Here is a 13,090-nt window from a genome sequence, read left to right on the forward strand (position 1 = left end):
AATTAGGAGACTACAATTCGAGGATGGTCTTTGAATTTTCTGCTGAGTTGCTTGTAGAATGTGAGGTACACCGTACATCTATGGTATACCTAATAGTCGGTAGCAACGTGTTATAACTTCAGCAATCACACGACACGTGTAAATGAGCCGTCCAACTTTACCACACGGTCAGCGGCCCAATTGAAATTTTGTTGCTTTGGATAATGTTTACTAATTGCATGCTTTTTTTATTTATGTATTTTTTATTCCTTCCTTTTTAATATTTGGTGTGCATAAATATTGACAGATACCATTAATAAATATTTCTTTCATATCCAAATTATTAGACAAATTTATATTTTACCTTCCTAAACTTCACAATAACTTAAATCTCTCAATTCATCGGAGCTCGTTGAGTCCCGTCATTAATGATACAAATATAAAAATAGTATATATATAAATTTAAATTTTAAACACGTTGCGAATTATGAAATATGTATAAATTTTGAGAAATATTCGCCCATGTCCTGCTCTTTATATTTTATTTTTAAAAAAATAAAATTATATATATAAATGTATATATTTGTTATAAATGTATGCACATTATTGTGTTCATTTTTATATATATCATTATTTATATATATATAATTACATACATTTTACTCTTTTAAATTTCACAAGGAGTCTCTAGAAACTCCATACATGAGGTAATGAAAAAGAATCTTTTAATAATACCACACAATGAGATCATGAGAAAGAATCATGAGGTCACCGTTAATAAACTCATTTTTATTATAAAAAATAAAATAAACATAATGAACTTTATAAATTTTTAATTATGATTATGTCAATTGTCATGGGATAAAATCATTAGTGAGGAACCTTCTTTATTATATTATTATTTTTTCTACGATAAAGAACTGACTCCTAACTTCATAAATCCCTTTTAGATACAATACCAACTATTATGATACAATTATTCTATTGAAAGATTTATTTTTACAGAATACAAATTTTAAGATTAAAATGAAAATTTTATTTTATTTTGCATGCGTTTATAAAGGTGTTTCACCTATTGGTAGTAAAATTCAGGTTTAATTCTATATTTTTATTTTTATTTCTAAGTCGAGTCTATTATGTAAGGCATATAAAATAATTTGTAGATTAAATTATTATTATATATCTATTACGTTATATATGATAAGCTTAACTGCTGATATTAATCAAATACTTGTATCACTGAATTCCATGCACTTAAAAAATTTAATTAATTGGTTATATCATCAGGTGAATGACACATATGGTGTTTACTTACATCATAAAAAACAAATAAAAATAAATGATGATAATATTAATAAAATATAAATATGGTCGGTAAGAAAACAATTTGTAGATTTGTGGGCCAACAATGGATGCTAGCCCACCGACTCCACCTGCTGTAGCAAAATATATAGTTAGAAAAATTAGTATTATAGGTATAAAATACATGTAAATATAGATATTGCAAATAAAACTCATGTTTTTTAATTGAATCCAATAATATATATGTTAGATATTTTAAATATTATATATTATAAGAGTTACTTTTCAAAGTGAAAAGGTGAGGTTCAACTCTAACCAAGTAGATTTTTGTGTTATGTTTTAATTATGTAATTTTTTTTCCTTTTAAATTTATGTTGCCTTTAATTATTTTACTATTACAAAATTGAACTTTTAATAGTGTGTAATTATAGTAAAATAATCAATAATTAACCCAATCATTTTATTTTTCCCATCAGTAGAAAAAGTCACCAATGTTAGATTTCATTAGCCATGAGGCCCTTACCTATTACAGAGTATTACATAATTAATACTATAAATTTAGGTACTTGATTATGTATAAGATTAAACCATATCATGAATAATTCAACTATCTAAACTCTACAATAATAATTGACATAGAAAACAGAAGATCTATATTTTGATAAGTGAAATATATATATTAGAGGAAATAAATATGTAATTTTATAAATATTTTTACAATCATGAATTAATTTCATCACTCTTTTAACTTAATTTTGTATTGAGAGATGATTGAAAAGTAACAAAATAATGTAAAAATAATAATTATTTAATGTGTATATCAATAAAAAAAATATATAAATAGTACTATATTTTTATCACAACTTTTTATATATTATTCTATTTACAAGATCACGCGAGGATTAATTAGAGAGCGAAAGCGCGAGAAGAGAAAAAGTGAGACTCGAAAAAAGAGTGCGTGCTATGCCAACGAAAACGCACTTGGGCCTAAAAGTGGCACTCATTAAAAAAAAATTATGTGACTAATTAGTGTATATAGACATATCCTTAATTAAGAATGTTTTTATGTCAAATTTTTAATTGTATTTTTTTATTAAAAAAAAATACATATTTACACCATATATCAGAATATCACACACACACACACACACACACATATATATATATATATATATTTAGGATGGTCTCTATCTCTACTGAATTCCATTCTGTATTAATCCACTCTTTCTCTCTCTACAAGTTTTTATCGATACAGAGACAGAAAGAGATTTCATTTTATTTGCTTCTTTATGATCAGTCAGAGAGAGAATCATTTCATTTGTGAAGAGTTGGTGGTTGTGAGATGCAAGTGATATTTGCAGTGAGTCAACAACGATGGTGGGTTCATGCCGACCCTTTCGCGACACATGTGATCGATTCTTCCATTTTTTCCCATGTCTCTCCGATCCAGGTTCTTCTTCTACTTCCACTTCCACTTCCCAATTTTCCATTTCCTTCAACTGTTTTAATTTATTTTTATGGTTTATGTATTTATATATGTGTGTTTATATGTATATATAATATGTAATGCATTTGTGTTTGATGTTTTTGGGATTGTGGGGTTTTAGCTCGGAGATCTTCCTTGTGTTTGAAATTTGCATTGGTGATGCTGCATCTGATCTTCACCGGCGTTTTATTTCTCTTTGATGAAGATTTGATAGACAAAACGAAAAGCGAACCATGGTATTTCTTTCTATTTATCTTTTATGTATTTTTCACTATAATTTTCCTTTACTTTCTATGTTTGGTTGCGGATGAAAAAGCAAGGTATTAATTAAAAGAAAATTAGGGTTTCGAATTTTTAGTTTCCCATCGTTTGTGAGATTGGATAATGTCGGGTTTTACTCAGATTGAGCCTAATATGGTTCGTTCATTCACCCATCCATGTTTAATCAACAGTGGAAGTGCTATGTACCCTCTCACATCTGATTCATTGAAATTGCCTTATATACTTTTGCGTTATCTGTTACTCAATTTCATCTCCTCGAACATTGGATCTAGTCATTTTCTATATCAGTAGCGCTCTTATGGGCAAAGAAGGAAGACAAAGAAGGAAGACGAATCCCTATTATATAAATATAGAATTTTCATGAATCAAAAGATGAATAAAGTGCCACTTCACCAGGCTCATTGAGACTTTGACGTGTAAAACTATTCTAATCTACAAGAGAAAAAACACTTCCAAAATCCAAGAAAATACCGCAAATGAAGGAAAATTCGATGAAGCATTACATTAGTTCCAAGCCCATCAATTTATATTTATTTCAAGCTTCATTCATTATTCAATAATTAAACATCAAATGGAGGATTCCCATTGCAATTATACAATTGTACAGGACCAGCACTCAAATAGTGTTGTTGAAGATGAAGCTTTAAAGTTTAAACACAATAAACTGACCACACAGTTGTAAGCAAAGGAGCATTGCCTGTGGTTGATTGAGTTGGAAAATGGACTTCATGGTGGATTATCAAAATGGGTGATTGAGAAGGCAGTAAACTGTCCACATGGATGTCAAATTGTATGAACTATGAACAACTCAAGAAGACAAGAACGGTTGGGAGTGCAATTATATGTACCATGAAGTCGACAATGTTACTATAGGTTTTGTTCATGTGCATTTGACATGGCATCCACTTGCATGCTGAAGGAACAAAGTCGTCTACCACTACTTCTTTCAGCTTGTCAATCAAGGAATATTGATACTATGCTTGAAACAACAGCATGGGTTATAAATGATGTTATCAAGGAGAGTTACAGCTAGGGCATCATATTATCTTGCATGAATAATTGATATTGAAAAAATTCCACTTGCTTATGCAGGAAATTTAGTGTGAAGTCTTTATAATGAAACTGACATCAGACTTCACATTTCAATATGCACATGTTACTAGGAGGCCTTTGTTGAAATGTGATATACTAGTTAGCAAGGCAGGGGCACTCAGAGTCAAGCCATTTTGCTTGAATGATTTGAGTGACATTCGATGCAAGCCTTGAAACACATATGATGAAAAACTAGGGAAATAATATTTCAATTTTTTGTTTTGTGGCCTAGTTGTGTGCTGCTGTTTAATTAAAAATATGCAGCTGTTTTCTGATGTTTATTATTATTTCCCTAACTCCCTTGCTCTCTCTCAGGTACACAGCACTATATACGTTTTTGTTTTTTGCTACATTGGCTCAATATTTCTTTACCTCTGGTTCTTCTCCTGGGTAAGTGTCACTCCCATTGCATAGCCATTTTTGTTGCGAAGAGTGTTAGTCTATTGGTTGTGCTGAGAGCATTTTGAATATTTGTCATTTTCTGATTAACTTGATTGCTTTGTTCTTTATTATTTTAGCTATGTTCTTGATGCAATGAGGGCTGCTACTGAGGGAGATGCTTTATTCAGAAAGACATCAGTAACCTCAAAGTAAGTACTACCTTTCATTTCCATTGTCAATGGTAAAAAGGAATCAGGGGAAGAAACTGACGCAAAATGTTTCTTATTTAAGTGTATTAGAGAGTATTTTCTGAATCTGGCCACCATCTAATTGCCATATCTTTATGTTTAATGTTAATTTATAACAATCAAGCAAAGACAACCTGCTTCGAGCAAAAATGGCAGCGTAGTTGTTACTGTGGATGGGAATCAAATGGGCAAAAGTCTTTTAGGGAATACCACAACATCGTGGACAAAGGTGGTGATGGACATGTACCCTCTCGGATCTTCCATTAGGTACAAAAACTTCATAACTAGACTGATGGTGCTTCTGTCATTTTTGTATCAATTATTATTTATATGCACATGAATTGTCCATGCCGTCAAATTTTTGCACATCATTTTGTTTAATTTTTTATTTATTTTATAGGAGACACTAGACAACATTTTCAATATTAGTTCCATAATTTTTTGTTATAAGTTCATGTGAGCAATATGGACAAAAGTATCACATATGACCGCAGATGTACAACTAACTTATTCCTCTTGGTTTTTGCAGAAATTTCACATGCACTTATTGTAATGTTGTGCAGGTTAGATTCTCATCTTATATGTTCTTTTCTATATGACTCAATTGGATACCATTTACCAATCTCTCAAATTCATGATTATGTAATTGATGGAAATTGTCGTAGAATCTATTATTGCACTTGGAACTAAGAAATGAGATACACCTATTCACATACTAGTGAATGGGGTAAACATTATGTTTAGGGGACATAAATATACATAGCACATATACAACATGATCACTGCTGAACTAGATCATCTGGCTTTGCCTAACTCCTGATTGTATTTTATCGGTTCTTTCATAACACAATCTTATCTGGAGAAGTAAATAAATTTAGAAGGCCAACTTTTGTGGATACTAGTCTAATGGAGACCGGGTTCTATTTATGGGCTTACCGAGAAAGCCGGACTTTCATGTTGCTGTAATTTGTTTTTAATTGTGCACATGCTCGGTAAAATGGAAAGAAAACAGTTTTCCTTCAAGCCCCAAATGGGGAAATGTAGTATAGAAGTCTCTGTTGGGACAAGGGTTTCTATGTATAAATTACTGTAAAGAGATGCATTACGGGAAAATTTCTCGTTGCCAAGAAATCAACCTCTCATAATAGTGTCAAGATGTTAGTCATTTTACAACACAATAATCAGTCATTTATGAAGTTATTGTGTGCTCACGCATTCCTTTTAGATTCTTATGTTGTTTTCACAACTTCTGACCATTGATGGAGTCATGTAGGGTAGGGCCAAGTGGTGGTGGCAGCCCCCACTCAAATTTCATTCATTTATGTTACATACCTTTTTTTTTCCTTCTAAAATTCTATTTATGTAAGCCAATTCGATTTGGAGGTTTGGGTCTTCATAGACTGATGCCTTTCAATAAGGCCGTCCTTGGGAAATGGTTATGGAGGTTTCGTGTGGAGAGGCACTGGCTTTGGAGGCGGGGCGTGGTGAGCCGGTTTGGGGAGTTGAGAGGTGGTTGGAGCTCTTTGGAAGTGAGAGGGTCTCGAGGGGTGGGGGTTTGGAATTTTATTCGAAAGGGTTGGGATCTCTTCTCCAAACATGTTCGTTTTCGACTCAGAGATGGGAGGAGGATGTTTGGTGTGGGGATGTTCCTCTGGCTCGTGCTTTTCCTCAGCTTTACAGAATTGCTTCAAGTAGGCAGGCCTTGGTAGTCAACTGTTATCATCTTGATAGCGGAAGACTGGTTTGGGATGTTCGATTCAGGCGATTGTTTTAGGACTGGGAGATTGAGGAGGCCATTCATTTTTTGTAGTTATTTTATCGCCAGAAGATTGTGGTTGAGGAGTCTGATAGTTGGACTTGGACTGCCAACTCTCAGGGGCGGTTTGAGGTGAGATCTTTTTTTAGGTGTCTCTCAGATGATCCTAGAGTTTGCTTTCCTTGGAAGTCTGTTTGACGCTCTTAGGCTCCTCTCAAGGTGGCTTTCTTTGCGTGGACCTCTGTTCTGGGAAGGATCTTAACCCAGGATAACTTGAGAAGGAGGAACCAGGTAGTGGTCAATCGTTGCTATATGTGTCTTCGAGATGAGGAAACAGTGGATTACCTTCTTATTCATTGTACCATGGCTCGTGATTGCTGGGACTTAATGATTGGGCTGTTTGGGATGCTTTGGGTTATGCCGGGACCCGTTAGAGGGTTTCTTGAGGCTTGGAGAGGTTGCCAAGTGGGGGCCCATATTCGGGATGCTTGGAGGGCTACACTTCTCTGCGTGTGGTGGTGCTTATGGCTTGAGAGGAATAGAAGATATTTTGAGGGAAAGGAGATGTCGATTTTTTTGCTTAAGTTTTCTATTCTTTCTACTCTTTTTTGTTGGGTTTCAGGAAGAGATCATAGATCTTTAGAGGAGATTGTTGATTTCCTGGCCTCTTTGCAGGCTTAGTGACCCTTTGTGGGTTTTTGTATTCCTTTTGGGTTCCGCTCCCCTTCTGAGTGCTTTTATATGATTTTACTTATCAAAAAAAAAAATTCTATTAATGGCCCCGTTAAATTTTTGGTAAAACACTTTAAATATATATGTATCTAAATATACATATATGTATATGGAGTAAGTTAGGGATTGTAGCTTTTTTAATCTCTCTCTAAAGTTCTAAACTTGTTTATTGATTCTCTTATCAATTACTTTTTTATTGATATGCCTGGCTTCTTGGATATGGGTTTGACCACACATTTCTAAAATTGTCCTTATCATCTTGGTCTGCCAAAAAAAATAAAGGATTAATCATATCAAATCTATAAATTCACAATTTCTATTTATCTTTCTAAATTATATATTTTTGAAGTTAAAGTATTTATTGAAAAAAATTAACAATTTTCAAGAAAAATATCAATTAAAGTTAGTTCTTTTGTTCTGAAAAAATAAATAAATGATCTTTTTGTTGTTCAAGGCTGCCCCGTCTCAAATCATTTTCTGGCTCTGTCACTTCTTCTGACTACTGTTTATTCTGCATGTAATATATTTGCAGCCACCACGAGCGAAGCACTGTCATGATTGTGACAAATGTGTTATTCAATTCGATCATCATTGTGTTTGGCTTGGGACATGCATAGGCCAGGGTAACCATTGTCGATTCTGGTGAGTATGTACCCTTTATTTGTCATCCATAAATGTTTAATTTTTTTAATCAATGATTCTCTTTCTGCTAAAATTACAAATGATATTCTGTTACCATCAAAGAAACATCATTGACAATTAATGCTATGCTTATTCTATTCTACTAGGGCTCTTATGATGGCATTTGAGATTTTATAAATATTATCTAATTGCTCCCATGTTTATGACATCTTAATGTCTCTAGTTGTTTGTTTAGACATCTTTAGTTCATCTTCTTTCATTCTTCGATTGATAATTTGATAGTGTAATCTATCAATCATGCAAATGACAGAATTTACTTGAAAGGGAATAATGTGGTTATGATAATAGAATGATGTCAAAGATGTGGTGAAATCATGAAATTCAATCTCTCCTTTTTAAATTTTTTAATTTATTTGGGCAAAAGATTAAGTACTACCTCTAACTCTAAGGTAATTGCCATAGATTTAGGCCTGTCAATGGATCAGATTTTGACCTGAATCTGATCCGATAACTCGGATATGAATTGAAGATTTAATCCGATTATCTGTTTAGTGGTGAACTTCAAAAAACTGATATGTTTGTCAGAAGTAGTTATAATTGGTTAAGAGATATATAAAGGCCATTACCTATTAGTGGTCCTACCTGCACGAGGGATGTTTTGGTTTGGGGGGGGGCGGTGTGGGGGGTCGTTGGTTGGGGGACTGGGGACAGGTCTAACTTAAAGCATGATTTTTCATAAAGTGGCTGCTCTCATATGGTTACGAGATACATATATGTATGTAAAATGTATGGTTTTATGTATGTATATATGGCTGAAATTATCTATTATTTTCCACTTTCAGAAGAATGTGAATTGAATCCTGTGTTACAGTTTTAACTGCCTTTCAATTTAGGCACGCTATTTTATCGTGTACTGTTTTCACCACTATGGCTAGGAAAAGTTTTCTTACAAGTGTTAGCACAATTGATATTGTGTTTACTATTGTTTAATATTTGTTGCTATTGTGGACTGATGCTTAGTTACTTATTCAGACTATTGTAGTTTTTGGTTCAAAATTGATGTTTATATTTTCCGCGGGCCAATCAACAAGTGAATGAAGTTCATAGATGCAAACTCTGTTTCATTTATTTGTCTATTTTTTTTTTTTTTTTTCATTTCACAGGCTTCAAATTCATTTCTCTAACCATAGTGTTTTTTCTGATTTTGTTATTAAAAATTGATGTACCAGGTGGTACATTTGTGAGGAAACAGCATTGTGCCTTTGGACTGTCATCTTGTACATTTCATACTTAAAGGCTAATATATCAAAGGCGTGGTATGTATCTTTATAGGACATTCTTATCACTTGAGAAAGTCCCAAATTGTATAACGCTAAATGATAGATGAAATGTCTAGTGGCCCTGCCTGCTTGTTGGAGATGGAATTTGAAGAGTTGGGCTTGTGGCTGAGGGAGGGAGGGAGAGAGAGAGGGGCTTAACTGGGTGCCACTTAGTTATGATTATGGCCATTTTTATGATACTTAGCTCATTGTAAGTCCCTTGCAGTTTGCATCTTTAACTGAATTTGCACTTTCATCTTTATTTCAGGTGGATAGACGTAATCATGATATTGCTGTTGGCTACTTTATTGATTTCCCTGATTTTTCTTCTGCTGCTGCTCCTTTTTCATAGGTAAGCGTTGTCATCTGTCTCAAGAACGTAATCCTTTTTCATCCAGCATTACATTTTTTGTTTCTTAGACCTGCTAAATGTTGGTTTATGAATAGTTTTACTAGGACTAGATCTAGAACTATCCCTTGGTATTCATCAACATCTGCTGACCTCGTATACCCTTCAGCTACTGATGAATGATCTTATCATAGTATCAATCTTGAAGTTAGATAATGATAAAAACAATAAATCTAGTCTCCACATTTATCTCCGGTTCACTCGTGAATTCTACTGGGCACTTTTTTGTTTATAATGTTTTCTCTAATAGCTTTCACATGTTATTTTGGTGCCAAGTGAGAGAATGCAAACTAATGGTTTGATAGCAGTTTGAGAAAATGATGTAGGGATATAATACACTGGACCATGGGGGGTATATGGTCTAATTCTTTCTTTGATTAGTTCTTGCTTACATTAAATTTAATTGATTTCCACTCCATCACCATAATCAATCAACAAATATGAAAAATTAATCAAGCAATAATTAAACATCCATAATAAAGTAATCACGCAAAGCAAAGGACATGTATGACCTTACATGAATAACCCAATTGGAAAGATTCAGAAGTTCTCGTTTAGTCAAATAATTAACTATGAAAGGATAGAATACAATGTTGGTAGTAACTTACAAACTTTTCTACTGAAGAATCATTGAATGAAGCACTCTGCCTCCATGGACCACCTTCCATTTTCAATATTGAAGGATCAACTTGGTGACCTGGTATATGACCTACGTAACTAGTACGTTCACCAATTTTTATTGCAACAGCAGAATTTGTCAATGGGTATATGCCATTACTTTGTTACTAAGTCCTACTAGTAAGATTTGATACTTACATTTGCAAAGCAAATGCTTTTGTATCTGAAGGATTTAGGATGGGCAAATCTAGAAAAGTATAAAATGGAATGTAAATTTAAGAAGATTAGGAGTTGAGATGAGGGAATTGTGGAAATTGGTGACCAGAAATAGCAAGAAGTACTACTTTCGTAACTATTCAGCAAAATAAAGAAAAGGAAAAAACTTAAATTGACTATACATGAGGAATGGGGTGATTGACTGATTGAAGAAGACGTGCTCATCAAAACCATGCATAAGTGGTGAAGGGAAGAATTGATTTGAAGGTGCTCTGTGGTAAACCTTCACAATTGGAAAAAGGAGGTCTTCCAAGCTTTTTTGCATTACAAAACGTCAGGAGTCAAGGAACATGTTCCAATAATGTAGCTGGGATAAAACTAGCAATTTCAGAAAAAGATAGAAAAATAAAGTAAGATATGCGTAGAAGGTCATATAAGATGGCGTGTACAATTGCCATGGGGGCTTTACTGACATGGTTTAGGATACATATGAGCTGGGCAGTGAATGCAGTGAGGGGGTGGCTGTCTACACTGGGCATTAACATATGTTCCAGGATCAACGGCATGTCAAGAACTTCATGTCCTTAAATTGGCAGATCATAAGCAAGTTCATTCTTCATGTCACTTGAAAGAGAATTATGCTCAATTTGCTATTTGGCCTTTGGTACGATATCGTTCAAAATAAGGACTGCCATTAAGAGACTAATGAAGACTAATTGGTGTATGTAAAAAAATATTAAAGAGCAAGTAAGAAAGGGAAATAAAAGTTCTATGACATGTGATATTCTTCTCACAGTAACCTTACTGGAAAGAGGCAACACCATTTGTGACTATGGATGAGTTCATATACATTAAACTGTAAAATTGGAGGGTAAATATATTTCTAGAATGGTTCGACTGTTTTGGTTTCTACTGAAGTCGGATATATGTCGAAATTTTCAGATTTTGAGTCTGTTTACATGAATTAAAGAATATAACTATGTGAACACCAGATGGAAAAGTGTGGCTATGACCTGCAAATTATGAACTGATCTATTTGGCTCAGTGTTTTTTTTTTTTTTTCTCCCCCTAGTTGATAATCACACACATCCTCAAGGAATTGTTTACACCCAAGAGGAGTTGAATCCGAGTTGAATCCCTTCACGAGGCACCAGGGCCAAGTGACCCCACCTAAAGGAATTGCCTCAGATCGCTTTGATGGGGGCTGTTATTGGTTGCATTAATGTGTGTAATTCTTGATTGAATTACATTTTTTTTCTGTTTGTATGCAGAAAGAATTTTTATGGTTGTGTATGTTTCTCTCATGGGTTCCCACCTCGTGTTGTCGGGCTTGTGTGCACCCTTGTTTGCTATAGCACTTTATTCATTTTGTCGAGCATTGTCGAAATTCCCAGATTGGGATCACTGTTTACAGACCCTGACATTATTTTTCAACAGCTATCTTGTTCTCACAAATCAAACTACATATGAACTTGTAAGACGACGGCGGATCCCTTATTTAAGGTCAGTTGTTTTGTTCTATTCCTTTTAATTTTAACTGCTTTTTGATATTTGAAATTACATTACTGATGAATACAATTCACTTGTTGAAATGCTGGATGCCACATGAGAATATATCATCGTATTAAGACTGTTTTATTATTTTTATATCTCAGGAAACCTCATAGAATTAAAATTCTTGGTACTCCTGGGGCATGTTTCTTTATTAATCAATGGGTGGCCTTTTTAAACACAATTTTAAACTGATTTAGGACAAATATGTAGGGAAAAAAACAAACAAATAAATAGGTGTATAGGTACGAGCCACGCAACCTTAGCAGTGGGCTTAAGCTTAACCTGAAAAATTAACGAGTAACTATATGAAGATTGAACCGGGCTTCTTTCTTACACAAACAAGCACAAGCTACCGGAGCCTTTATTGACTCAAGTAGCTTGGTTATATGTACATGTAATTCTAGATTGCCTGTGAGCTTATCAAGTTGAGCACAAGACAGATTGACCTTGGGTTTTTTATCTAACAAACATTTTTTAGCTGTCTACATCTAAGCGTTCATGAGAAAGTAGCTTGGTCATTAATTAACTAAATTCTTTCATGGCTCGACGTCCTGATAAAGACACAATTGACTATCATACAATGGGTTCTTTGCCGATTTCAGTTGATACTTTGTATTGATCTACAGGGGGATTCCTGAAAGAGTGTATCCATTTAGTAAAGGAGCATGCAGAAATTTGTACAACTTTTGCTGTGCTCGAAGCAGCATATACAGTATGGAACCACTACCGACGACACAGGAACTAGAAGAAAAGTCAAAACCCTACACATGCTTGGATGTTTTATCTGGTCGATGTTGCTGTTAATTCTTGCATTGTATTGTTACTATAAATTTTCCCCCAAAAATTTGTTGCGGTACCTTTGTAGAAGCATTTCAATGCATCCATTCGTCCACACAGCTTTGAGATATGGCATTTATAATATGTAGCTGTGCACATGTATGTGAATCATGCAAGTTGCTTTAGATTTCTGACTAGTTCATGCGAGAACAAATTTACTACTTCTGACTAGTTCATGCAGGCAGTTGGCATGGTAAATTTTCTACATTTTTGTTTTACCTGACGTCGTTACCTCTT

At 33.9% G+C, this 13,090-nt stretch overlaps 1 protein-coding gene across 1 annotated transcript; it reads left to right on the forward strand.

Moving 5' to 3' along the window:
* The first annotated feature begins 2,472 nt into the window (after positions 1-2,472).
* Positions 2,473-12,990, forward strand: LOC132283385 (protein S-acyltransferase 10-like). The gene is made up of 11 exons (XM_059785327.1): positions 2,473-2,731; positions 2,889-3,003; positions 4,457-4,531; positions 4,660-4,731; positions 4,900-5,037; positions 5,300-5,333; positions 7,791-7,900; positions 9,130-9,216; positions 9,488-9,571; positions 11,900-11,965; positions 12,643-12,990. The coding sequence occupies exons 1-11, from the start codon at positions 2,656-2,658 to the stop codon at positions 12,818-12,820; spliced, it is 1,035 nt and encodes a 344-aa protein (XP_059641310.1). The 5' UTR covers positions 2,473-2,655; the 3' UTR covers positions 12,821-12,990.
* The last annotated feature ends 100 nt before the right edge of the window (positions 12,991-13,090 follow it).

The sequence above is a fragment of the Cornus florida genome, unplaced genomic scaffold, assembly GCF_030987335.1.
Source record: "Cornus florida cultivar Cherokee Brave unplaced genomic scaffold, ASM3098733v1 CherokeeBrave_3.0.0_Hap2_Chr11, whole genome shotgun sequence".
NCBI lineage: Eukaryota > Viridiplantae > Streptophyta > Magnoliopsida > Cornales > Cornaceae > Cornus > Cornus florida.